The sequence below is a fragment of the Chlorocebus sabaeus genome, chromosome 20 (assembly GCF_047675955.1).
Source record: "Chlorocebus sabaeus isolate Y175 chromosome 20, mChlSab1.0.hap1, whole genome shotgun sequence".
Classification (NCBI taxonomy): Eukaryota; Metazoa; Chordata; class Mammalia; order Primates; family Cercopithecidae; genus Chlorocebus; species Chlorocebus sabaeus.
Genome location: NC_132923.1, coordinates 108,492,801 through 108,520,527, shown reverse-complemented (window position 1 = coordinate 108,520,527; position 27,727 = coordinate 108,492,801). Strand labels below are relative to the sequence as shown.

The 27,727-nt window shown below is 48.2% G+C and overlaps 1 protein-coding gene and 1 pseudogene across 2 annotated transcripts in view; both read left to right on the top strand.

The window, feature by feature from the left end:
- Positions 1 to 1,025: 1,025 nt before the first annotated feature.
- TRNAU1AP (tRNA selenocysteine 1 associated protein 1) overlaps positions 1,026 to 27,727 on the top strand; it is a 30,034-nt gene continuing 3,332 nt past the window's right edge. The window contains exons 1-8 of one of the 2 annotated variants that reach the window (XM_007979763.3): positions 1,026 to 1,257; positions 1,759 to 1,856; positions 12,131 to 12,230; positions 12,844 to 12,896; positions 15,206 to 15,337; positions 18,278 to 18,397; positions 22,167 to 22,329; positions 22,868 to 22,901. In XM_007979763.3, coding sequence (XP_007977954.1) covers positions 1,231 to 1,257; positions 1,759 to 1,856; positions 12,131 to 12,230; positions 12,844 to 12,896; positions 15,206 to 15,337; positions 18,278 to 18,397; positions 22,167 to 22,329; positions 22,868 to 22,901 — 727 coding nt within the window. In that variant the 5' untranslated portion in view covers positions 1,026 to 1,230. The remainder of the gene's footprint in view (positions 1,258 to 1,758; positions 1,857 to 12,130; positions 12,231 to 12,843; positions 12,897 to 15,205; positions 15,338 to 18,277; positions 18,398 to 22,166; positions 22,330 to 22,867; positions 22,902 to 27,727) is intronic. The other variant, XM_007979765.3, reaches the window with a different exon arrangement.
- LOC103225256 (NADH dehydrogenase [ubiquinone] 1 alpha subcomplex subunit 6-like) lies at positions 1,874 to 3,471 on the top strand (annotated as a pseudogene).

The following is a 27,727-nucleotide window of genomic DNA, read 5'->3' as shown; positions in this document are numbered from 1 at the left end:
TCTCGGCTTACTACAAGCCCCGCCTGCCAGGTTCATGCCATTCTCCTGCCTCAGCCTCCTGAGTAGCTGGGACCACAGGTGCCCGCGACCACGCCCGGCTAATTTTTTTGTATTTTTAGTAGAGACGGGGTTTCACCATGTTTGCCAGGATGGTCTCGATCTCCCGACTTAGGGATCCGCTCTCCTCGGCCTCCCAAAGTGTTGGGATTACAGGCGTGAGCCACCGCGTCTGGCCTAATTTTTTATTTTTAGTAGAGACAGGGGTTTCACCATGTTGGCCAGGATGATCTCGATCTCCTTACCTCTTGATTCGATCTCCTGACCTCTTGATCCTCCCGTCTTGGCCTCCCAAAGTGCTGGGATTACAGGCGTGAGCCACCGTGCCCGGCCTTGTTTTCTAAATATATAAAGTCAGAAATAAACCCAAGTAACGAGCATGCATATATATATATATATATATATATATATATATATATATATATAAAAATAACAAGCATATATATATATATATTTTTTTGAGACGGACTCTTGCTTTGTCACCAGGCTGGAGTGCAATGGCACGATCTCGGCTCACTGCAACCTCTGCCCCCTGGGTTTAAGTGATTCTCCTGCCTCAGTCTTCCGAGTAGCTTCCACTACCAGCGCGCACCACCACGGCCGCTAATTTTTGTACTTTTAGTAGAGACAGGGTTTCCCCCTGTTGGCCAGGATGGTCTCGATCTCTGGACCTCGTGATCCGCCCGCCTCGGCCTCCTGAAGTGCTGGGATTACAGGCGTGAGCCACCATGCCCGGCCCTAACGAGCATATATTAATGTTGTAATTATATGTGTGTGTATATGTGTGTGTGGTTTTGTTTTCTATATAAAGTCAAAAGAGAGTGTATGTGTGTGTGTGTTTGTGTGTGTGTGGTTTTGTTTGTTTTCTAAATATATAAAGTCAGAAATAAACCCAGGTAACCGAGCCGCCTGGGAAAGGTGGTATCTGGCCCGCCCCATTCCAGCCTGAACTCCGCCCACCGCGATCCGGAAGCCCAGCGCTCAGCGGGTTGCAGGAGAAACTCGGAGCTGAATACCCGGCCGGACCCTGGACGCTGAGCTCAGGAGCCTGCGCAGAAGGTGTCGGAGGCGCATGCTCTGTAGCGGTCTGTGCAGCCAGCATTGGCGCCCGCGCGGGCCTTTGAGCCCCGCCCGCAGAGCCCCTCCCGCAAAGCCCCACCCGGGTGTGCGGGCATGGCGGCCAGCCTGTGGATGGGCGACGTGAGTGAGGGTAGTAGTCCAGGGTCAGAGGACGAGGAAGCATCTCGGTTTCGCGAGGGAGGAAGTGTCTGAGGAGGAGGGGACTTGGGATCCCAAAAAGGGCAGACGTGTGACCGGGTTCTTTTTGGTGACACAGAAGCGGATTCCAGCATCTAAGTGAAAAAGCTGAGTCCGTGAGGCTAGGGGTCCTGGGGCCCCCCCTGGGTTCGTGGGAGGGAAAGGTGGTGCTTTGGGGACATAGAATGGGAGGAATCCAAGGACTGAGGCGCGCTGTTTTAGGACTGGAGGAGTGGGGTTTCTAGGTCCAAGGGGAGGCTCCCTAAAGGCGGGCAAGCTTGAACCAAAGGAGCTGGGGTTTCGGGCCGCTCAGCGGAGGCGAACCTCGCCGCTCGCTCCCCCAGCGGCGCGTAGCCAGCCCTGGGCTGACGGAGAGGGGCTCTGGAACCCGGAGTGGGAAGCCCGGCTGCCAGCCTGAGCCGCTACGCTCTTGTTTTCACGCAGCTGGAACCCTACATGGATGAGAACTTCATCTCCAGAGCTTTTGCCACCATGGGGGAGACGGTAATGAGCGTCAAAATTATCCGAAACCGCCTCACTGGGTAAGTCTCATCTCAGGTCTCCCTTAATACATCTCGTTGCAGCTGTCCTGTACGAGAATGTAAACATCGTAGTCATGGCTTCTCACTACCCCTAGTGATAGTCACTGTAAAATTATAACGGCTAACATTTTGAGGCCCTAATGAGTGGAAGGATAGCATGTAGCTTAAGGGCAGGACTTGCCAGGCGTGGTGGGTCACACCGTAATCCCAGCACTTTGGGAGGCCGAGGTCAGGAGTTTGAGACCAGCCTGGCCAACATGGTGAAACCCCGTCTTGGGAGTGGATACTTTGGCAAGATGGCGGGGAGCGGCGTCCGCCAAGCTGCCTCTACCGCCAGCACTTTTGTGAAGCCCATTTTCAGTCAGGACATGAACGAGGCCAAGCGGAGGGTGCGCGAGCTCTACCGCGCTTGGTATCGGGAGGTGCCGAACACTGTACACCAATTCCAGCTGGACATCACTGTCAAAATGGGACGGGATAAAGTCCGAGAAATGTTTATGAAGAATGCCCACGTCACAGACCCCAGGGTGGTTGATCTTCTGGTCATTAAGGGAAAGATGGAACTGGAAGAAACAAAGTATGGAAGCAGCGGACACATGTTATGCGGTTCTTCCATGAAACAAAAGCGCCAAGGCCGAAGGATTTCCTATCCAAGTTCTATGTTGGCCATGACCCATGAAGTCACTCAGTGGAAAGGTGCCTGTTGATATTATTTTAGAGCACAAATAAACTCACTATGCGATGGTCAAAAAAAAAAAAAAAAAAGAAACCCCGTCTCTACTAAAAATAACAAAAATTAGCTGGGTATGTTGGCAGGCACCTGTAATCCCAGCTACTGGGGAGGCTGAGGCATGAGAATCGCTTGAACAAGGGAGGCGGAGGTTGCAGTGAGCCGAGATAGTGCCACTGTACTCCAGCCTGGGCAAGAAGAGGAAAACTCTGTCTCAAAAAAAAAAAAACAAAAAACAAAAGGCAGGACTCAAGCGAGACTGGGTTTTAAAACTATTTCTACTGTATGATCTTGGGTAAGTTACTTAACTGCTGTGTCTCATTTGCTTTGAGTATAAAAATGGAAATAATAACAGCACGTATCTCCTAGAGTTATGGTGAGGATTAAATGAGTTAATTCACATTCATCATTAGGACAGTGTCAGGCATATAGCATATGCTCAGTAAGTATAGTCAGATTACTATCTGCTGAGTAATAAGCACTTTACATTTATTATCTTCTTAAAACCTCAGACACCTCTGAGGTAAGTAAGTACTATTATGAGGAGGCTTAATTAAGAGTTGCAGTAAAGCCTGGTGCGGTGGCTTACACCTGTAATCCCAGCACTTTGGGAAGCTGAGGCAGACAGATCACGAGGTCAGGAGATGGAGACCATCCTGGCTAACACAGTGAAACCCCATCTCTCTACTAAAAATACAAAAAGCCGCCGGGCGCGGTGGCTCACGCCTGTAATCCCAGCACTTTGGGAGGCTGAGGCGGGCGGATCACAAGGTCAGGAGATCGAGACCATCCTGGCTAACACGGTGAAACCCCGTCTTTACTAAAAATACAAAAAATTAGCCGGGCGTGGTGGTGCGCGCCTGTAGTCCCAGCTACTCGGAGGCTGAGGCAGGAGAATGGTGTGAACCCAGGAGACGGAGCTTGCAGTGAGCCGAGATCGGGCCACTGCACTCCAGCCTAGGTGACAGAGCGAGACTCCGTCTCAAAAAAAAAAAAAAAAAAAAAAAAAAGGCCGGGCGCGGTGGCTCAAGTCTGTAATCCCAGCACTTTGGGAGGCCGAGACGGGCAGATCACGAGGTCAGGAGATCGAGATCATCCTGGCGAACACGGTGAAACCCTGTCTCTACTAAAAAAAATACAAAAAACTAGCCGGGCGCGGTGGCGGGCGCCTGTAGTCCCAGCTACTCGGGAGGCTGAGGCAGGAGAATGGCGTGAACCCGGGAGGCGCTCCTTACGCAAACGTAAGCTCCTTACGGTGAGCTGAGATGTGGCCACTACACTCCAGCCTGGGCGACAGAGCGAGACTCCGTCTCAAAAAAAAAAAAAAAAAAAAGAAAAGCCAGAAGTGGTGGTGGGTGCCTATAATCCCAGCTACTTGGGAGGCTGAGTCAGGAGAATCGCTTGAACCCGGGAGGCGGAGCTTGTAGTGAACTGAGATTGCACCACTGCACTCCAGCCTGGGTGACAGAGTGAGACTCCGTCCCAAAAAAAATAATAATAATATAATAAATAACAAATGAGGACTTGAATTTGAGTCTATCCTGAAAGCTCATGAGGGCCCTTAACTTTTATGCCATTCATTTAAAAAATTGTGGAGGCCGTCGGGGTGCCTCACACCTGTAATCCCAGCAGTCTGGGAGGTGAGGAGGGCAGATCACCTGAAGTCAGGAGTTCGAGACCAGCCTGACCAACATGGAGAAACCCCATCTCTACTAAAAATACAAAAATTAGCCGGGCGTGGTGGTGCATGCCTGTAATCCCAGCTACTTGGGAGGCTGAGGCAGGAGAATCGCTTGAACCTGGGAGGTGGAGGTTGCAGTGAACTGAGATCATGCCATTGCACTCCAGTCTGGGCAATAAGAGCGAAACTCCATCTCAAAAAAAAAAAATTGTTTGCGGAGATACTACTATGTGCTACTGTTCTAGATTCCTGGCTGAAATAATCCAGATATAGCCCCTGCTCATGGAGTTTACTACATTCTAGTGGGCAATAAGACAATAAATAAGTAAACAAAACCAAATACACAATGTTTTCAGATAGTGGTGCTCTATTGCCTCCATTTTCTTCTTTCTCTTTGAGGTCTTAGTTTTCCTTAGGGAATTATCCATTTGCTAGTGCAGCCACTCTTTTCTAGGTACTCTACTACAGGTGGCCTGCTAAAACATCAAATGGTTTAAAAGTAGAGATGAGACATTTGAAAGATACTTTGTGTATTCAGAACCCCATTACCTAGGAAAAGATTTTTCTGACTGGTAAATAATGCCCACCTAAATATTTCTCTTCTTGCTCTTCTAAGCAGAAAATCCCAGATAATTAGCTACTGGTATGAAAATTCATTCTGTAACACTTTCTTTTTTATGATTATTATTATTATTATTTATTTTGTTGTTGTTGTTGTTGTTGAGACGGAGTCTCGCTCTGTCACCCAGGCTGGAGTGCAGTGGCCGAATCTCAGCTCACTGCAAGCTCCGCCTCCCAGGTTTACGCCATTCTCCTGCCTCAGCCTCCCAAGTAGCTGGGACTACAGGTGCCCGCCACCTTGCCCAGCTAGTTTTTTGTATTTTTTTTTAGTAGAGACGGTGTGTTCACCAGGATGATCTCGATCTCCTGACCTCGTGATCCGCCCGTCTCGGCCTCCCAAAGTGCTGGGATTACAGACTTGAGCCACCGCGCCCGGCCTTATTATTATTATTTTTTATTATACTTTAAGTTCTAGGGTACATGTGCACAATGTGCAGGTTTGTTACATATGTATACTTGTGCCATGTTGGTGTGCTGTGCCCATCAACTCGTCAGCACCCATCAACTCATCATTTACATCAGGTGTAACTCCCAATTCCATCCCTCCCTCCTCCCCCTCTGTAACACTTTCTACTTTTTTTTTTTTTTTTTTTGAGACGGAGTCTTGCTCTGTCACCCGGGCTGGAGTGCAGTGGCCGGATCTCAGCTCACTGCAAGCTCCGCCTCCCGGGTTTACGCCATTCTCCTGCCTCAGCCTCCCGAGTAGCGGGGACTACAGGCGCCCGCCACCTCACCCGGCTAGTTTTTTGTGTTTTTTTTAGTAGAGACGGGGTTTCACTGTGTTAGCCAGGATGGTCTCGATCTCCTGACCTCGTGATCCGCCCGTCTCGGCCTCCCAAAGTGCTGGGATTACAGGCTTGAGCCACCGCGCCCGGCCAACACTTTCTACTTTTTAAAACACTGGCATAGGCTGGGCACAGTGGCTCATACCTGTAATCCCAGCACTTTGGGAGGCTGAAGCGGGCAGATCACTTGAGGTCAGAAATTTGAGACCAGCCTGGACAACATGGTGAAATCCCATCTCTACTGAAAGAAATACAAAAATTAGCCAGGTGTGGTGACACACACCTAAAGTTCCAGCTACTTGGGAGGCTGAGGCAGGAGAATTGTTTGAACCCAGGAGGCGGAGGTTGCAGTGAGCCGAGATCGTGCCACTGCGCTCTAGCCTGGGCGACAGAGGGAGACTTTGTCACAAAAATAAATAAATAAATAAAACACTGGCATAGATTCTCACATTTTAATCTTTTTTTTTTTTTTTTCTGAGGTGTAGTCTCGCTCTGTTGCCCAGGCTGGAGTACAGTGGCACAATCTTGGCTCACTGCCACCTCCGCCTCCTGGGTTCAAGCCATTCTCCTGTCTGAGACTGTCCAGTAGCTGGGAATCACAAGTGCCTGCCACCACGCCCGGCTCTTTTTTTTTGAGACGGAGTCTTGCTGTGTCGCCCAGGCAGGAGTGCAGTGGTGCAATCTCAGCTCTCTGCAACCTCTGCCTCCCAGGTTCAAGTAATTCTCCTGCCTCGGCCTCCTGAGTACCTGGGACTACAGGCATGTGCCACCACATCCAGCTAATTTTTTGTATTTTTAGTAGAGATGGGATTTCACCGTGTTAGCCAGGATGGTCTCAATATCCTGATCTCCGCCTGCCTCGGCCTCCCAAAGTGCTGGGATTACAGGTATGAGCCACTGCGCCTGGCCTAATTTTTTCTATTTTTAGTGTAGACGGGGTTTCACCATGTTGGCCAGGCTAGCCTTGAACTCCTAACCTCAGTTGATCTGTCCGCCTTGGCCTCCCAAATTGCTGAATTACAGGCATGATCCACTGGGACCAGCTTTACTCTATTGAAATAAGATTTAGAGGCCGGGCACAGTGGCTCACGCCTGTAATCCAGCACTTTGGGAGGCCAAGGTGGGTGGATCACGAGGTCAGGAGATCGAGACCATCCTGGCTAACACGGTGAAACCCCGTCTCTACTAAAAATACAAAAAATTAGCCGGGTGTGGTGGCGGGCGCCTGTAGTCCTAGCTACTCTGGAGGCTGAGGCAGGAGAATGGCATGAACCTGGGAGGCGGAGCTTGCAGTGAGCCGAGATTGTGCCATTGCACTCCAGCCTGGGCGAGGAGCAAGACTCCGTCTCACAAAAAAAAAAAAAGAAATAAGATTTTTTTTTTTTTTTTTTTTTTGAGACGGAGTCTTGCTCTGTTGCCCTGGCTGGAGTGCAGTGGCCGGATCTCAGCTCACTGCAAGCTCCGCCTCCCGGGTTTACGCCATTCTCCTGCCTCAGCCTCCCGAGTAGCGGGGACTACAGGCGCCCGCCACCTCGCCCGGCTAGTTTTTTGTGTTTTTAGTAGAGACGGGGTTTCACTGTGTTAGCCAGGATGGTCTCGATCTCCTGACCTCGTGATCCGCCCGTCTCGGCCTCCCAAAGTGCTGGGATTACAGGCTTGAGCCACCGCACCCGGCCAGAAATAAGATTTAGAACTCTCGTTTCTTACATGTTTGTTTTTTGTTTTTTGTTGTTTTTTTTTTTACTTTGAGATGGAGTTTTGCCCTTGTCACCCAGGCTATATTATATATTATTTTTTCTTGGGTCTTTTCTCCTTTTCTCTAATCTTGGTGTTTTGTTTTGAGACAGTCTTGCTCTGTCACCAGGCTGGAGTGCAGTGGCGCAATCTCAGCGCACTGCAATCTCCATCTCTCGAGTTCAAGCCATTCTCCTGCCTCAGCCTCCTGAGTAGCTAGGACTACAGGCACGCGCCACCACGCCCAGCTCATTTTTGTGTTTTTAGTAGAGATGGGGTTTCACAGTGTTGGCCAAGATAGTCTTGATCTGTTGACCTTGTGATCCGCCCGCCTTGGCCTCCCAAAGTACTGGGATTACAGGTGTGAGCCGCTGCACCTGGCCAACACCCACCTAATTTTTGTCTTTTTTTTTTTTTTTTTTTTTTTTTTTTTTGAGACGGAGTCTCGCTCTGTCGCCCAGGCTGGAGTGCAGTGGCCCGCTCTCTGCTCACTGCAAGCTCCGCCTCCCGGGTTCGCGCAATTCTCCTGCCTCAGCCTCCCGAGCAGCTGGGACTACAGGCGCCAGCCACCTCGCCCGGCTTATTTTTTTGTATTTTTAGGAGAGACGGGGTTTCACCATGTTAGCCAGGATGGTCTCGATCTCCTGACCTCGTGATCCGCCCGTCTCGGCCTCCCAAAGTGCTGGGATTACAGGCTTGAGCCACCGCGCCTGGCTTTTTTTTTTTTTCTTTTGAGACGAGTCTCGCTCTATTGCCCAGGCTGGAGTGTAGTGGCAAGATTTCAGCTCACTGCAACCTCCACCTCCCCAAATTCAAGCAGTTCTCCTGCCTCAGCCTCCTGTGTAGCTGGGATTATAGGCACGTGCCACTATGCCTGGCTAATTTATTTATTTATTTATTTTTTATTTTTATTTTTTTTAGTGGAGACGGGGTTTCACCGTGTTGGTCAGAACTCCTGACCTCGTGATCCACCCGCCTTGGCCTCCCAAAGTGTTGAAATTACACGCATGAGCCACCGCGCCAGGCCTGCCTGGTTAATTCATTTATTTATTTATTTTTTGAGATGAAGTCTTGCTTTGTCGCCAGACTGGAGTGCAGTGGCATGATCTCGGCTCACTGCAATCTCTGCCTCCGGGTTCAAGTGATTCTTGTGCCTCAACCTCCTGAGTAGCTGGGATTACAGGCATACACCATCACACCCAGCTAATTTTTGTATTTTTTTTGTTTTTGAGACGCAGTCTTGCTGTGTCACCCAGGCTGGAGTGCAGTGGTGCGATCTCGGCTCACTGCAACCTCTGCCTCCCGGGTTCAAGCAATTCTCCTGCCTCAGGCTCCCGAGTAGCTGGGACTACAGCACACAACACCATGCCTGACTAACTTTTTTTTTGTATTTTTAGTAGAGATGGGGTTTCACCGTGTTGCCCAGGTTGGTCTCAAACTCCTAAACTCAGTCAATCTGCCCGCCTCCGCCTCCCAAAGTGCTGGGATTATAGGCGTGAGCCACCGAGCCTGGCCAATTTTTGTATTTTCAGTAGAGGAGGGGTTTCACCATGTTAGCCAGGATGGTCTCGATCTTCTGACCTTGTGATCTGCCTGCCTCGGCCTCCCAAAGTGCTGGGATTACAGGTGTGAGCCACTGTGCCCGGCCTGACCTTGTCTCTTAAATAAATAGTCAGACTCCTGAATTCAGTTCTATACTTTGGCACATACCAGCTTTGTGATTTGGTTTTCTTTTGTTTGTTTGTTTTGTTTTGTTTTTACAAGGTTTCACTTTGTTGCCCAGGCTGGAGTGCGGTTGCGTGAACAAGGCTGACCACAGCCTCAATCTTATGGGCTCAGGCAGTTCTCCTGCCTCACCCATCCAAGTAGCTGGGACTACAGGTGCACTCCACCCATACCCAGCTAATTTTTGTATTTTTTGTAGCGGTGGTGTTTTCCCATCTTGCCCAGGCTCATCTTTTTATTGGTGATAGCTTTATAGGGTGATGTTAAGAAAAATTTGACATTTTTCAGTATAAATCTCTTCGGTTGTCATATTCTCTTACTTATGTCTCTTAGTGACTCTTTCAAAGATAGAATGCTCAGAATCTCACAGACACCCCCTGGTTAGGTACAGTCTATCGGGTTTTTTTGAGACTCTGTCTCAAAAAAAAAAACAAAGATAAAAGAAAAAATAAACATTTATCTATATTTGCTAGATAATTTCTTTTTTTTTTTTTTTTTTTATTTGGAGACGGAGTCTCGCTCTGGCTGGAGTGCAGTGCAGTGGTGTGATCTTGGCTCACTGCAAGCTCCACCTCCCGGGTTCACACCATTCTCCTGCCTTAGCCTCCCGAGTAGCTGGGACTACAGGCGCCCACCACCACACCTGGCTAATTTTTTTTTTTTGTATTTTTCAGTACTGATGGTGTTTCACCATGTTAGCCAGGATGGTCTTGATCTCCTGACCTTGTGATCCGCCTGCCTCAGCCTTCCAAAGTGCTGGGATTACAGGCATGAGCCACCGCGCCTGCCTGATAATTTCTTTTCCTGAGCCATATGAAAGTTAATTGTAGGCTGGGCATGGTGACTCACGCCTACAATTCCAGTGCTTTGGGAGGCCGAGGTGTGTGGATCACCTGAGGTCAGGAATTCAAGACCAGCCTGGCCAACATGGTGAAACCCCATCTCTACTGAAAATCCAAAAATTAGCCAGGCATGGTGGTGGGCGCCTATAGTCCCAGCTACTCAGGAGGCTGAGGGAGGAGGATCCCCTGCACCCAGGAGATGGAGGTTGCAGTGAGCCAATATTGTGCCCCTACACTCCAGCCTGGGCAGTAGAGCGCATTGTGTCCCTTCACTGCTAAGTATCTCTGCGATCTTGCCAGAAACTGGACATTTTCTTATGTAACCACAATGCTTCTATTACACTAACAAAATTATCAGTGATTCTCTAATACCATATAATAGCAAGTCTACATTTAAATTTTTGTAATTGTCCCTACAATATTTTTTTAGTGAATTATAATTCAATCCAGGAACCTGAATTGCATTTAGTTTTTCTGAGTCTCTTTTAATGTACAAAAGCCAACCTCTTTCTTTCCTCATACTGTTTAGCTTTTTTTTTTTGGAGATGGAGTCTGGCTCTGTCTCCCAGGCTGGAGTGCAGTGGCCGGATCTCAGCTCACTGCAAGCTCCGCCTCCCGGGTTTACGCCATTCTCCCGCCTCAGCCTCCCGGGTAGCTGGGACTACAGGCGCCCGCCACCTCGCCCGGCTAGTTTTTTGTATTTTTTTAGTAGAGACAGGGTTTCACCATGTTCGCCAGGATGGTCTTGATCTCCTGACCTCGTGATCCGCCCGTCTCGGCCTCCCAAAGTGCTGGGATTACAGGCTTGAGCCACCGCGCCTGGCCCCCTCTTTAGCTTTTTAAAGAGGTAAGACTAGTTGTCTTTATAAGATGCTACATTCCGAGGCCGAGTGTGGTGTCTCACGCCTGTAATCCCAGAACTTTGGGAGGCCGAGGTGGGCGGATCACCTGAGGTCGGGAGTTCAATACCAGCCTGACCAACATGGAGAAACCCCATCTCTACTAAAAATACAAAATTAGCTGGGCATGGTGGCACATGCCTGTAATCCCAGCTACTCGGGAGGCTGAGGCAGGAGAATCACTTGAACCTGGGAGGTGAAGACAGGAGAATCTCTTGAACCCAGGAGTCAGAGGTCACGGTGAGCCAAGATTGCGTCATTGCACTCCAGCCTGGGCAACAAGAGCAAAACTCGGTCTCAGGAAGAAAAAAAAAAAAAAAATCATACTTTCTGGATTCATTTGTTTACTTGTGGTGGTTTGCATAGTCTGTCCCTAAAATTTCCTGGAAACTGGTTATTAGATCTAAAGGCTTGATGGGATTGCATAATACAATTTTGGCAAGAGTATTCACACATGATAAAATGCATAAATAAATGTTTACTAAATGAGTCTGGGGCCAGGTGCCTTTGCTCACGCCTGTAATCCCAGCACTTTGGGAGGCCGAAGTGGGTGGATCCCCTGAGGTCAGGAGTTCAAGATCAGCCTGGCCAACATGACAAAATCCCATCTCTACTAAAAATACAAAAATGAGCCAGGCGTGGTGGTGGGTACCTGTAATTCCAAGTATTCATGAGGATAATTGCTTGAACCTGAGAGGCTGAGGTTATAGTGAGCTGAGATTGAGCTGATATCTGTCTCATAAATAAATAAAGATGAATGAATCTTGGACTGGCCCAGATGGGCATCCTTATATTCATGTTTGTAAATTAGGTCTGAGCTGGGGTATGGCAGGGAACAAAAACAGTGTTGACTCAGATTAGAAAACCGTTTCTTTCTCCCTTCAAGGCTAAGACCCATCTTGAGCCTGTTTGTTTTTTTTTAAGTCGCAAACCAGCCTGTTGCTCAGGCTGGAGCAATGTGGCATGATCTCAGCTCACTGCAACCTCCACCTCCAGGGTTACAGCAATTCTCCTGCCTCAGCCTCCTGCGTAAACTGGGACTACAGGTGTGCGCCACCATGCCCAGCTAATTTTTGTATTTTTAGCAGAGATGGGGTTTCAGCATGTTGGCCAGGCTGGTCTTGAACTCCCGACCTTGAGTGATCCGCCTGCCTCAGCCTCCCAAACTGTTGGGATTATAGGTGTGAGCCATTGCGCCTGGCCTCATCTTGAGCCATTTTATCTGTAACCATTTTCTTTCTCTGCTTTTTTTTCCAGGATCCCAGCTGGCTACTGCTTTGTAGAATTCGCAGATTTGGCCACTGCTGAGAAGTGTTTGCATAAAATTAATGGGAAACCCCTTCCAGGAGCCACACCTGTAAGGACATTGAGATAATGATGATGTTGCCATTATTATTGTCATTGCTTACTACCATCTATTGAATCTCTACTGTATACTTTTTTTATATAATCCTGTAACAACCCTGTACAGTAGGCATTGTTGTCTTTATAGGCCCAGGAAACTGAAGCTCAGGGAATTGAAATAACTTGCCCAAGGCAACACAGGTAGTAAATGGCAGAGCCAGGATTCAGACTGAAGATTGGTTGCCTCCCAAATCCATGCCTTTCCATTCTGCATCACTGCCTCCCATAACAGAAGACTTGAAACTATAGACCTCTTGCCTGATTGAGAAACTAGGATAGGCTGGCAGCAGCAAGGACACATTTCAAGAGAGTTGCATTCTGCTCTTCCCACAGTTACTTAGCTTACAGCTGCACCAGCTGGCACACCTGGGCTCATAGAACCATGGAGCTGGCAGTGCCCTTAGCGGTCATCCGTGCAACCCCCTCATTTTATACAGGAGAAAAAGCTGAGGCTTAGAGAGGGGGAGATGTTTTGGCCAAGGTAATTTATTTCAGTTTTTTTCAAATATTGTTCAACTCTTGAAACACCTTTCTCTGTTTTAGTTTGTTTGTTTTTAAACTTCCAGGCGAAACGTTTTAAACTGAACTATGCCACTTATGGGAAACAACCAGATAACAGGTAGGTACAAAGTCATGTCTAGACAGACATAACATATGTCACTGTGCCCATCACTGCCATATAGGAGGAGGGGAGCCGGTTTGGCTGCACTTGGTCCCCTCCTGAAGGACAACGCCCTTCTCCCTTCCTTGCTGGTGGACCTTCCTGGTGTGCTTCATGCAAGGCCCTGGCTTTTCTGTATTTGGTCCCTACCCCTGGCTTCCCACCCTGCTACTCCTCACAGTATTGAAGTTTTATTCAATAAGAATTGCCCTGTTAACCAGGTTCAGTGGCTCATACCTATAATCCCAGCACTTTGGGAGGCCAAAACAGGCTGAGTGCCTGAGCCTAGGAGTTCAAGAATAGCCTGGGCAATGTGGCAAAACCCCGTCTCTACAAGAAAATACAAAAATTAGCTGAGCATGGTGGCATACACCTGTAGTCCCAGCTACTCAGGAGGCTGAAGCAGGAGGATCACCTGAGCCCAGAGAGGGCTACAATGATCAAGGCTACCATGAGCCATGATCGTGCCACTGCACTCCAGCCTGGGCAACAGAGTGAGAACCTGTCTCAAAAAAGAAACCCAATGAATTGACCTGTTATTGCAACATAAATTGATTGGAATTTCAGGTTGCCATTTGAAAGCATTAAAACTGTACCAAAAACTTAAAAAACATTTAGATGCATTAACCCTATATTCAACTTTTCAGGATTTATTCATGGATGTGTGCAAAGATTAGCCTCAGATGTGTTCATTGAAGTATTGCATATAATGACTCAAGTTGGGGAAAACCCAAATAACCTAATAGTAGGGAAGTGATTAAATTATGGTCATTAGTTAGGATGCTGTATATCCACTGACAAGTCATATTGCAGCATACTGACATGTCAAGATGTTGGCAATATGTTGAAAGTGAAAAAAAATACTAGAAACAAAATACGATGGATCGTATTTATGAACATTTTAGAAGAAAAGCCATAAGAAAAGAAGATAAAAGTATACCTATCAAAGCATTTCTCGTGAGTGCCTTCAAGTGGTTGGGTTATAGCAATTTTGTTTTTCTTTGTGCTTTTGTGTATTCTTTTTTTTTTTTTTTTGAGACAGAGTCTTGCTCTGTTGCCCAGGCTGGAGTGCAGTGGCGTGACGTCCACTCACTGCAAGCTCCGCTCCCCCTGCCCTGGGTTCACGCCATTCTCCTGCCTCAGCCTCCCAAGTAGCTGGGACCACAGGTGCCCGCCACCACGCCTGGCTAATTTTTTTGTATTTTTAGTAGAGACGGGGTTTCACCATGTTTGCCAGGATGGTCTCGATCTCCTGACTTAGTGATCCACCCATCTTGGCCTCCCAAAGTGCTGGGATTACAGGCGTGAGCCACTGCACCCGGCCTTTTTTTTTTTTTTTTTGAGACAGAGTCTTGCTTTGTGGCCCAGGCCGGAGTGCAGTGGCGCTATCTCAGCTCACTGCAAGCTCCGCCTCCCGGGTTCACACCATTCTCCTGCCTCAGCCTCCTGAGTAACTGGGACTACAGGCTCCCGCCACCATGCCCGGCTAAATTTTTTGTATTTTTAGTAGAGGTTTAGTAGGGGTTTCACCGTGTTAGCCAGGATGGTCTCAATCTCCTGACCTTGTGATCCGCCCGCCTCGGCCTCCCAAAGTGCTGGGATTACAGGTGTGAGCCTTTGCGCCTGGCCTGTTCTTTTGTGTATTCTTTTTTTTTTTTTTCCTGAGATGGAGTCTCACTCTGTCGCCCAGGCTGGAGTGCAGTGGCACAATCTTGGCTCACTGCAACCTCTGCCGCCCAGGTTCAAGCAATTTTCCTGCCTCAGCCTCCCGAGTAGCTGGGATTACAGGCGCCTGCCACTGCGCCCAGCTAATTTTTGTATTTTTAGTAGAGACGGGATTTCACCATCTTGGCCAGGCTGGTTTTGAACTCCTGACCTTGTGATCCACCTGCCTTGGTCTCCCAAAGTGCTGGGATTATAGGCGTGAGCTGCCGCGCCCGGCCTTGTGTATTCTTATTGTATAAGGAATATGTATCATACTTGAAATAAGATAATAACAAAGGTCGGCTGGACACGGTGGCTGCACTCACGTAATACTTGAAGTCAGACAAGTTCTGTGGAGTGGGTGAGGGATTTGGGGCAGGGACTATTTCTATAACTCTTCTGCCAGGACTGCTCTAATGAAACAAAGTAGGGCCTGATTCAGTAGACCTATCAAATGTGTTCCTTAAGGGGCCTGGGAGAGGTTTACCTGGAATATGCAACAGAGCTCTTCAGAGCAGAGGTTTTGGTCTTTGCCTCTGAATCTTCTTGTTCTTTCTCCTCAGCCCTGAGTATTCCCTCTTTGTGGGGGACCTGACCCCAGACGTGGATGATGGCATGCTGTATGAATTCTTCGTCAAAGTCTACCCCTCCTGTCGGGGAGGCAAGGTGGTTTTGGACCAGACAGGCGTGTCTAAGTAAGGCCTTACCTGTTACTGATGCTTAACTGTGTTAGTTTCAGCATTTCTCTCCTGAGTGGAGATGTTTTAGAAAGGCCATGCAGCACGGCAGTTAAGACCACAAGCTTTGGAGCCAAACTGCCTGGTTCGAATCCCATTTCCAATACTGGTGAGGGAGAATGCCAGTATGGTAGAATTGAGGCTCCATGACCCTTACAGTCCCATCTGTAAAATGGAACTGATTAATAATAGCTGCTGGTAGGGTTGATGTAAGGATTAAAGGATATAATATAAATAAGTCAACATTTGAAATGCTTTATAGGTGTTTGCTGTTTTGCTTGTTATTGTTACTGAGCCTTTCAGTGTAGTTAAAAGTGTTCCATGGCCGGGCGCGGTGGCTCAAGCCTGTAATCCCAGCACTTTGGGAGGCCGAGACGGGCGGATCATAAGGTTAGGAGATCGAGACCATCCTGGCTAACATGGTGAAACCCTGTCTCTACTAAAAAAATACAAAAAAACTAGCCGGGCAAGGTGGTGGGCGCCTGTAGTCCCAGTTACTCGGGAGGCTGAGGCAGGAGAATGGCGTGAACCCAGGAGGCGGAGCTTGCAGTGAGCCGAGATCATGCCACTGCACTGCAGCCTGGGCGACAGCCGAGACTCCGTTTCACAAAAAAAAAAAAAAAAAAAAAAGAAGTGTTTCACTTCAGGCTGGGCGTGGTGGCTCATGCCTGTAATCCCAACACTTTGAGAGGCTGAGGTGGGCGGATTGCGTGAGCTTAGGAGTTTGAGACCAGCCCGGGCAACACAGTGAAATGCCGTCTCTATTAAAATACAAAAAATTAGCCAGGTGTAGTGGTGTGCACCTGTAGTCCCAGCTAGTTGGGAGGCTGAGGTAGGATAATTGCTTGAACCTGAAAGGCAGAGGTTACAATGAGCCAAGATTATGCCTCTGCACTCCAGCCTGGGTGACAGAGTGAGTCTCAGTCTCCATTAAAAAAAAAAAAAAAAAAGTTGGCCTGGCGCAGTGGCTCACGCCTATAATCCCAGCACTTTGGGAGGCTGAAGTGGATGGATCACCTGAGGTCAGAAGTTTGAAACCAACCTTGCTAACGTGGCAAAACCCCGTCTCTACTAAAAAAATACAAAAGTTAGCCGGGCGTGGTGGCACGCGCCTGTAGTCCCAGCTACTTGGGAGGCTGAGGCAGAATTGCTTGAATCCAGGAGGCAGAGGTTGCAGTGAGCTGAGATCACGCAGCTGTGCTCCAGCCTGGGTAACAGCGAGACTCCCTCTCAAAAGAAGAAAAAAATGGAAATAGAAAAACCTCAAGAAAGGCTCATTCTTGATCAGTATGGTAGTTACATGTTCAGGCTTTGACAGTCCAACAGGTGTGGCTTGAATCATGATTCTGCTATGACTTTGGGCAAGCTGTTAAATCTCCCTGAATTGGTTACCTCTTCAGTAAATGTGGATACCACTTTCGTAGAATTGTTAAGACAGTTTGATGAGATCACCCTGAGAAAATGCTCAGCACAGGTTGGGCGCGGTGGCTCATGCCTGTAATCCCAACACTTTGGGAGACCAAGGTGGGCAGATCACCTGAGGTCAGGAGTTCCAAGACCAGCCTGGCCAACATGGTGAAACCCTGTCTCTACTAAAAATACAAAAATTAGCCATGCATGGTGGTGCATGCCTGTAGTCACAGCTGCTCAGGAGGCTGAAGCAGGAGAAACACTTCAACCTGGGAGGCAGAGGTTGCAGTGAGCTGAGATCGTGCCACTGCATTCCAGCCTGGGAGACATAGCGAGACTCCATCTGGAAAAAAAAAAAAAAACAGAAGAGCCGGGCATGGTGGCTGACACCTGTAATCCCCGCACTTTGGGAGGCTGAGGCGGGTGGATCACCTGAGGTCAGGAGTTTGAGACCAGCCTGGCCAACATAGTGAAATCCTATCTCTACTTTAAAAGAAATACAGGCCGGGCATGGTGGCTCACGCCTGTAATCTCAGCACTTTGAGAGGCCAAGGCAGGAGGATCACAAGGTCAGAAGATTGAGACCATCCTGGCTAACACGGTGAAACCCCGTCTCTACAAAAAAAATTACAAAAAATCAACTGGGCTTGGTGGCGGGTGCCTGTAGTCCTAGTTACTCGGGAGGCTGAGGCAGGAGAATGGTGTGAACCCAGGAGGAGGAGCTTTCAGTGAGCCCAGATGCGTCACTGCACTCCAGCCTGGGCGATAGAGTGAGACTCCATCTCAAAAAAAAAAAAAAAAAAAATTAGCTGGGCATGGTGGCAGGTGCCTGTAACCCCAGCTACTAGGGAGGCTGAGGCAGGAGAATCGGTTGAATCCAGGAGGCAGAGGTTGCAGTGAGCCGAGATCACGCTTTTGCACTCCAGCCTGGATGGAGTTTTGAAACATGAGCAAAACTCCATCTCAAAAAAAAAAAAGAAAATGCTCAGCACAGTGCTAGGACAATAAATATTTATTAAATGTTAGCTTGCAGTAATTTATCCCGCTGCTAGAATTAGAGCTCAGGAGAGCAGGAACGTTGTCTTTCTGTGACTGCTGCATCCTGTGTCTAGTGCAGTGCCTGGCATACAGGGCAGACTGTAAATATTTGCTCAATTTTCTTCTATTAGCTACTTTCCAGCAGGGTGTCAGGGAAGCTCCTGTTTGGGAATGTTCCCCAGGGGTGAAGGTATCAAGGAGGATGGTGAACTGAACGTGGGAGTTCCTGTAGATCTTAGAATCGTCTGTACTTGAATCTTGACACTATGTGGACACCCGTTGATGGGACTTTCCTTTCTTCCTCTAGTTTAATGGACTCTCTCTCTCTCTCCTCAGCCTCTTTTCCTTTCTACATTCCTGCCCACCTTCTTATCTTTACTTCTTTTTCATGTGTCCATTCTTAGACTTTCATCACATTTGTGATCTAAATTGTTTATTTTTTTCATGCAGGGGTTATGGTTTTGTGAAATTCACAGATGAACTGGAACAGAAGCGAGCCCTGACGGAGTGCCAGGGAGCAGTGGGACTGGGGGCTAAGCCTGTGCGGCTGAGCGTGGCAATCCCTAAAGCGTGAGTCCTGCAGGGAAGGTAGAGAGACTCTAGACTCCCCGCCAGACACTCCTCTTTTGTTTGCTGAGAATCAAGGCATCCATACGCTGGATGGGAGGTTGAGGGGGGATTCAATTCAAGTCACAAGTACTGAATGCCTGCTGTTTGCCGGGCCGTGGGTGCTGGAGTTGAACTAGCCCCACTCCTGCAGAAACTTATAGTTGGGGATAGAGTATGATTTGGAAAGGCTGATGCATTCAGACATACTGGTGACAGCATTGGAAAAGCTGTTTGGCTGTCCATACCTGATGTCCTTGCTCTTTGCCCAGTAATCCCACTGTTGGGAACTTATTCATAGAATTAATAATATTTGAGCAAAGGGAAAAAAATCACTTCCGGTTTTAGCCTTATTTATATTAATGAAACTGCAACCCTCTTGTGAGTGTTCCATGCTGTGGGAATGGATAAGAATTAGTATTCCAGACACTCCGCCAGGCGCAGTGGCTCACGCCTTAACCCCAGCACTTTGGGAGGCTGAGGTGGGCAGATCACCTGAGGTCAGGAGTTCGAGACCAGCCTGGCCAACATGGCAAAACCTCATCTCTACTAAAAATACAAAAATCAGCCGGGCATGGTGGTGCATGCCTGTAGTCCCAACGATTCAGGAGGCTGAGGCAGGAGAATCGCTTGAACCTGGGTGGCGGAGGTTGCAGTGAGCCAAGATGGTGTCAGTACACTCTGGCCTGGGCGACAGAGCAAGACTCCGTCTCAAATAAAAAAGAAAAATATTCCAGACACTCTATAGAACATTATATACTTCACTATTATACCTGTCATGCTAGGTAGAAAATCTTTTTCCCTTACAACTCCGAACTTTTCTCTGAGTAGGATTTTTTGTTTGTTTTTTCCCTGAGACAGGGCCTCAAAGTCACCCAGGCTAGAGATCATGGCTCACTGCAGCCTCTACCTCCCCAGGCTCAGGTGATCCTGCCATCTCAGACTTCTGATTAGCTGGTACTACAGGTGCACACCACCATGCTTGGCAAATTTTTGTATTTTTTGTAGAGATAAGGTCTTGCTTTGTTGCCCAGGCTGGTCTCGAATTCCTGGGCTCAAGTAATCTGCCCACCTTGGTCTCCCAAAGTGCTGGGATTACAGGTGTAAGCCACTGTGCCCAGCCAGATCTTTTATCCTTTAGCCAAATTAATGATTCTCAACTGGAATGATTTTGCCTCCCAGGGGACATTGACAACATCTGGAGACATTTTTAGTTATCACAACCAAGGATGTACTAATAATGGCACCTAGTGGGTATCGGCCAAGGATGCTGTTAAACATCCTGCAATTCATAGGACAGCCTCCCACCCCTCCATGTCAATAGATCCAGGGCTGAGAAATGCTGAACCAAACTCTACCCTAAGAGTAGTTGAATTAGCTGGGTGTGATGGCTCACGCCTGTAACCCCAGCACTTTGGGAGGCCAAGGTGGGTGGATCATGAGGTCCGGAGATCAAGACCATCCTGGCTAACACAGTGAAACCCTATCTCTACTAAAAATAAAAAAAATTAGCTGGGTGTGGTGGCAGGCACCTGTAGTCCCAGCTACTCGGGAGGCTGAGGCAGGAGAATGGCGTGAACCCGGGAGGCGGAGTTGCAGTGAGCCAAGATCACGCCACTGTACTCCAGCCTGGGTGACAGAGCAAGACTGTCTCAAAAACAAAAAAAAGAGAAGTTGAACTATTTTTTTTTTTTTTTTTTTTTTGAGGTGGAGTCTTGCTCTGTTGCTCAGGCTGGAGTGCAGTGGCATGATCTCCACTCACTTCAGCTTCCACCTCCTGGGCTCAAGCGATTCTCCTGCCTTAACCTCCCGAGTAGCTGGGACTACAGGCGTGTTCCCCCATGCCCAGCTAATTTTTGTATTTTTAGTAGAGACAGGGTTTCACATGTTGTCCAGGCTGGTCTTGACCTTCTGACCTAAGATGATTTGCCTCCCTCGGCCTCTCAAAGTGCTGGGAATATAGGCGTGAGCCACTGTGTGCAGCCAAATGGCCATGTTTTTTAAAGCAATGATTTAGGGGTTCTTTATGGTTTAACTGTGTTTAATACATTGAAGATCAGGCTTAGTGACTTCCCCCAAAAATGTTATTTGTTGTAAATTACTATATAAAAACATTAAATTAGCTGTGCTTGGTGTGCTCCTGTAGTCTCAGCTGCTCTGGTGGCTGAAGTGGGAGAATTGATTGAGCCTAGGAGTTCAAGGTTACAGTGAGCTATGATCACTCCACTGCACTCCAGCCCAGGCAACAGAGTGAGACCCTGTCTCTTAAAAAACAAAATAAAAGGCCAGGTGTGGTGGCTCACGCCTGTAATCCAGCACTTTGGGAGGCTGAGGCGGGCGGATCATGAGGGCAGGAGATTGAGACCATCCTGGCTAATATGGTGAAACCCCATCTCTACTAAAAATACACGCAAAAAAATTAGCCGGGCGTGGTGGTGGGCTCCTGTAGTCCCAGCTACTCGGGAGGCTGAGGCAGGAGAATGGCGTGAACCCAGGAGGAGGAGCTTGCAGTGAACCGAGATCACTCCTACTGCACTCTAGCCTGGGTGACAGAGTGACACTCCGTCTCAAAAATAAATAAATAAATAAATACATAATAAAAATAAAAGGAGGAGCGCCGTAGCTCATGCCTGTAATCCCAGCACTTTGGGAGGCTGACTTGGGTGGATCACTTGAGGCCAGGAGTTCAAGACCACCCTGACCAACATGGTGAAATCCCATCTCTACTAAAAGTACAAAAATTAGCTGGGCCTCCCAGGATCAAGCGATTCTCCTGCCTTAGCCTTCCACTTCTGTCCATCATTTCTTTTCTTTTCTTTTTTTTTTTGAAACAGTTTCACTTTTATTGCGCAGACTGGAGTCCAGTGGCGCAGTCTAGGCTCAGTGCAACCTCTGTCTCCCAGGTTCAAGCGATTCTCCTGCCTCAGCCTCACAAGTAGCTGGGATTACAGGCATGCCATCATACCCAGCTAATTTTTTATATTTTTAGTAGAGATAGGGTTTCACCATGTTGTCCAGGCTGGTCTTAAACTCCTGACCTCAGGTGATCCACCTGCCTCCACCTCCCAAAGTGTTGGGATTACAGGCGTGAGCCACCGCGCCCAGCCCTTTTTTTTTTTTAAACAGGATATCCTTTTGCCAGTCCTGACAAAGTTTGGTAAGAGAGACAAACCTATCCATTAAAACCTCCTGTATTACAAGCATGGTCCTTGGAGCCATACTCTCATATTAGCTGTGTGACTTTGGACAAATTACTTAACCTCTCTATTCCTCAGTTTCCTCATCTGTAAAACAGGAATATTGATACACTTATTGCATATGGTTGTTTTTAGGATTAAAAGTGTTAATTGGTGGCCAGGCTCCCAGCAATTTGGGAGGCTGAGGAGGATGGATCACGAGGTCAGGAGATCGAGACCAGCCTGGCTAACATGGTGAAACCCTGTCCCTACTAAAAATACAAAAAATTAGCCAGGCATGGTGGCACACACCTGTAATCCCAGCTACTCAGGAGGCTGAGGCAGGAGAATCGCTTGAACACAGGAAGCAGAGGTTGCAGTGAGCCGAGATCACGTGACTGCACTCCAGTCTGGGCGACAGAGCAAGACTCTATCTCAAAAAAAAAAAAAAAAAAAAAAGTTAATCAGTATGAAGCACTTAAAATAGTCTCTGGCCACATGGGCAGTGTTATGGAAATGTTTGCTTACGTTTATTTTTGTTTCTGTCTTCATTTAAGGAGCCGTGTAAAGCCAGTGGAATATAGTCAGATGTACAGTTACAGCTACAACCAGTATTATCAGCAGTACCAGAACTACTATGCTCAGTGGGGCTATGACCAGAACACAGGCAGCTACAGCTACAGTTACCCCCAGTATGGCTATACCCAGAGCACCATGCAGGTAACCATGATTTGACAAGGCTGGTCCCCTTGGGTTGTGTTTCTCCACTAGAAACAGGTGATTCTTTAAGATGGGATTGGTAAGGACAGGACAGGGGCTTGGGCTTCAGAAAAATAGGGAAAGTTGAAGCAGTCCAGTTCCTCTTGTTAAAATAAGCCATTGTGGGTCGGGCACGGTGACTTACACCTGTAATCCTAGTAGCACTTTGAGAGGCCGAGGCAGGTGGATCACCTGAGGTCAGGAGTTCAAAACCAGCCTGGCCAACATGGTGAAACCCTGTCTCTACCAAAAATACAAAAATTAGCTGAGCATAGTGGCAGGCGCCCATAATCCCAGCTACTCAGGAGGCGGAGGCAGGAGAATCACTTGCCACTGGGATGCAGATGTTGCAGTCAGCCAAGATCACACCACTGCACTCCCGTCTGGGTGACAGAGCTAGACTCCACCTCAAAAAAATTAAAATAAAATAAATAAGCCATTGTGGTCCTGGACCAGGATTTCACCATCCCCCTAACCCACATCTCTGGTCTCTTGGCAGACATATGAAGAAGTTGGAGATGATGCATTGGAAGGTAAGGGTTCATGCGTTCCTTACTCTGTCAGCCATTATCAGGTGACTGCTCTGGCTGGCACTGTGCTCTTAGCTAGAGGGAAGACAAGATAAATTCTGCTCTGGAAGAACTTACATTCTGGTTAGAGAGCCAGATGAATATGTAATTATGGTAAGATGTGTCGAGTGTTACCCAGAGGTGTGAGTGTAGATTCCAGAGAGCCTGGGACAGGCAGCTCCAGGAGAGCCCATCACCCCCTTGACATGTGGCATTCTATCCTGGTAGTATGTGGGCCTCTAACGATAATACTGTTACCTTTTTTTTTTTTTTTTTTGAGATGGAGTTTCGCTCTTGTTGCCCAGGCTGGAGTGCAATGGCGCGATCTCAGCCCACCGCAACCTCCGCCTCCCAGGTTCAAGCAACTCTCCTGCCTCAGCCTCCCGAGTAGCTGGGATTACAGGCATGCACCACCACGCCTGGCTAATTTTTTTGTAGTTTTAGTAGAGATGGAGTTTCTCCATGTTGGCTTGGCTGGTCTCAAGCTCTCGACCTTAGGTGATCCGCCCACCTCAGCCTCCCAAAGTGCTGGGATTGCAGGTGTAAGCCATTGCACCTGGCCAATAATACTGTTACCTTTTATTTATTTGACTGTTTGTAAAACTCTTTTTTTCTTTTATTTTTTTATGTTTTTCAGTATATTTTAAATGACATATTTTCCTGATTTTTAAGTCATAGTTAGCATGGAAAATTTGGAAAATATAGTAAAGTATAATGAAATTGAAAATTTCCTCGTATCCTGCAACATAGTAATAGCCATTATTAATTTTTTCTTTCTTTATTTTTTTTTTAAGACAGAGTCTTGCTCTGTCACCCAGGCTGGAGTGCAGTGGTGCGATCTCGGCTCACTGCAACCTCCGCCTCCCGGGTTCAGGTGATTCTCCTGCCTCAGCCTTCCAAGGAGCTGGGATTTCAGCCATATGCCACCATGCCCAGCTAATTTTTGTATTCTTAGTAGAGACAGGGTTTCACCATCTTGGCCAGGCTGGTCTCAAACTCTTGACTTTGTGATCTGCCTGCCTCGGCCTCCCAAAGTCCTGGGATTACAGGCGTGAGCCACCGCCCCCAGCCCATTATTAATTTTTTTTTTTTTTTTTTTTTTCGAGTTGGGGTCTTCGCATTGTCACCCAGGCTGGAGTGTAGTGGCACAATCTCGGCTCACTGCAAGCTCCGCCTCCTGGGTTCATGCCATTCTCCTGCCTCAGCCTCCCAAGTAGCTGGGGCTACAGGCGCCCGCCACCACACCCAGATAATTTTTTGTATTTTTAGTAGAGACGGGGTTTCACTGTGTTAGCCAGGATGGTCTCGAACTCCTGACCTCGTGATCCACCCGCTTTGGCCTCCCAAAGTGTTGGGATTACAGGCGTTAGCCACTGTGCCCAGCCCTATTAATTTTTTAATTAAAAATATTTAGGCCCAGGCCGGGTGCAGTGGCTCACACCTGTAATCCCAGCACTTTGGGAGGCCAAGGTGGGCAGATCACAAGGTCAGGAGATTGAGACCATCCTATCTAACCCTAAACGTCTCTACTAAAAATAAAAAAAATTGGCCAGGCGCAGTGGCTCAAGCCTGTAATCCCAGCACTTTGGGAGGCCGAGACGGGCGGATCACGAGGTCAGGAGATCGAGACTATCCTGGCTAACACGGTGAAACCCCGTCTCTACTAAAAAATACAAAAAACTAGCCGGGCGAGGTGGCGGGCGCCTGTAGTCCCAGCTACTCGGGAGGCTGAGGCAGGAGAATGGCGTAAACCCGGGAGGCGGAGCTTGCTGTGAGCTGAGATCCGGCCACTGCACTCCAGCCTGGGCGACAGAGCGAGACTCCGTCTCAAAAAAAAAAAATTTAACCAGGCATGGTGGTGGGTGCCTGTAGTCCCAGCTACTCAGGAGGCTGAGGCAGGAGAATGGCGTGAATCCGGGAGGTGGAGCTTACAGTGAGCTGAGATCGCACCACTGCACTCCAGCCTGGGTGACAGAGTGAGACTCCATCTCAGAAAAAAATTTAGGCCTTTTGCAGTGGCTCACACCTGTAATCCCAGCACTTTGGGAGGTCAAGGAGGGTGGATCATGAGGTCAAGAGATCGAGATCATCCTGGCCAACATGGTGAAACCCCATCTCTACTAAAAATACAAAAATTGCCAGGCATGGTGGCTCACCCCTGTACTCCCAGCACTTTGGGAAGCTGCGGCAGGCGGATCACCTAAGGTCGGGAGTTCTAGACCAGCCTGGCCAACATGGTGAAATTCTGTCCGCAATAAAAGTACAAAAATTACCCAGCCGTGGTGTTGTGCACCTATAATCCCAGCTCCTCGGGAGGCTGAGGCAGGAGAATTGCTTGAACCCGTGAGGTGGAAGTTGCAGTGAGTCGAGATCGTACCACTGTACTCCAGCCTGGGCAACAGAGCAAGACTCCGTCTCAAAAAAAAAAAATATATATATATATACAAAAATTATCTGGGCGTGGAAGTGCATGCACAACTGTAGTCCCAGCTACTCAGGAGGCTGAGGCAGGGGAATCCCTTGAACCCAGGAGGCGGAGGTTGCAGTGAGGTAAGATGGTGTCACTGCACTCCAGCCTGGTGACAGAGCGAGACTCCGTCTCTACAAAAAAAAAAAATTTATTGGGCCAAGTACCGTGGCTCATGCCTATAATTCCAGCACTTTGGGAAGTTGAAGTGGGCAAATCACCTGAAGTCAGGAGTTTGAGACCACCCTGGCTAACACCGTGAAACCCAGTCTCTATTAAGAATAAAAATTAGCCAGGCATGGCCAGGCAATGTGGCTCACGCCTGTAATCCCACCGTTTTGGGAGGCCAAGGTGGGCGGATCACAAGGTCAGGAGATTGTGACCATCCTGGCTAACACAGTGAAACCCCATCTCTACTAAAAATACAAAAAATTAGCCTGGCATGATGGCGGGTGGCTATAGTCCCAGCTACTCAGGAGGCTGAGGCAGGAGAATGGCATGAACCTGGGAGGCTGAGCTTGCATTGAGCAGAGATCGCGCCACTGCACTCCAGCCTGGGCAACAAAGTGAGACTCCATCTGAAAAAAAAAAAAAAAAATTAGCCAGGCATGGTGGCTTATGCCTGTAATTCCAGCTCCTTGGGAGGATGAGGCAGGAGACTCGCTTGAACCCGGGAGGTGGGGGTCTCGGTGAGCCACGAATGCTCCATTGCACTCCAGCCTGGATGACAAGAGTGAAACTCTATCTCAAAAAAAAAAAAAAAAAAAAAATTGTTTACTGGCTAGGCACAGTGGCTAAAGCCTGTAAGGTCTTTGGAATGCCAAAGTGGGTTGGAGGATGGCTTGAGCCTAGAACTTGGAGACAAGCCTGGGCAACGTAGCGAGACCCCGTCTCTTTTTTGGGGGGAGACAGAGTCTTGCTCTGTCACCCAGGTTGGAGTACAGTGGCACAGTCTCCAATCTCAGCTCACTGCAACCTCCACCTCCCAGGTTGAAGTGATTCTCCTGCCTCAGTCTCCTGAGTAGCTGGGATTACAGGCATGCACCACCACGCCTGTCTAATTTTTGTATTTTTAGTAGAGATGGGGTTTCAACATGTTGGCCAGGCTGGTCTTGAACTCCTGACCTCAGGTGATCCTCTTGCCTCACAAATTGCTTTGATTACAGGCATGAGCCACCTGCCCAGCCAAGTATTTATAATTTTTACTGAGTTTCACAGAAGAAAAAGGAAAGTAAAACTGAAAGCCAAGCATAGTGGCACACGCCTGTGGTTCCAGCTACTTGGGGGAGGCTGAGGCAGGAGGATTGCTTGAGCCCAGGAGGTTGAGGCTTCAGTGAGCTGTGACTACAGTTGTGCCCCACCATGCCTGGCTATTTTTTTCTATTTTTTTGTAGAGGCAGGGTTTCACCATGTTGCCCAGGCTGGTCTTGAACTCCTGGTTTCAAGTGATCTGCCCGCCTCGGCCTTCCAAAGTGCTGGGATTATAGGCATGGGCCACTGCGCCTGGCCAAAACTTTTTTTGAGGTACAAAAAGACTCAAAGTTTGAAATCTATTTTGAGGGTTATTCTTCAAGAGAAAGTCATAGGGAAAATGTTTTCTGTCAAGAAAATGTTCGTTAAAGGAAACAGGTCCCTTTTAGGGCATGAACAAGCTTGTCTAGTTCTAAAGCACTTTCTTGTGTCCTCTCATGTGATGCCAACTGTAGTGACCTTGTGGGGTGGGCTGGGAAGGACGTAGGAGCTCCACTTCACAGATGGGGAACTAGTGGCCCAGAAAGCCCAAGTGATCTGCTGAGGGACAGTCTGGTCTTTTTATACTCAAGTCTCTAGTTGTTTCCCCCTGGGAGACACTGCCTTCTTTCTAGAGATAAGTAGCCTCGGAGGCCGAGACGGGTGGATCACGAGGTCAGGAGATCGAGACCATCCTGGCTAACACGGTGAAACCCCGTCTCTACTAAGAAATACAAAAAACTAGCCGGGCGAGGTGGCGGGCGCCTGTAGTCCCAGCTACTCGGGAGGCTGAGGCCGGAGAATGGCGTGAACCCGGGAGGCGGACATTGCAGTGAGCTGAGATCTGGCCACTGCACTCCAGCCTGGGCTACAGAGCGAGACTCCGTCTCAAAAAATAAATAAATAAATAAAAAAGAGATAAGTAGCCTCATTATAATATCTATATATAAGTCCTTAGAATTTTCCAATCTCTTTTTCATCCTTTTTTTTTCTTTTTCTTGAGATGGAGTCTCACTGTGTCACCAGGCTGGAGAGTAGTGGCACAATCTCGACCCACTGCAACCTCCACCTCGCAGGTTCAGGTGATTCCCCT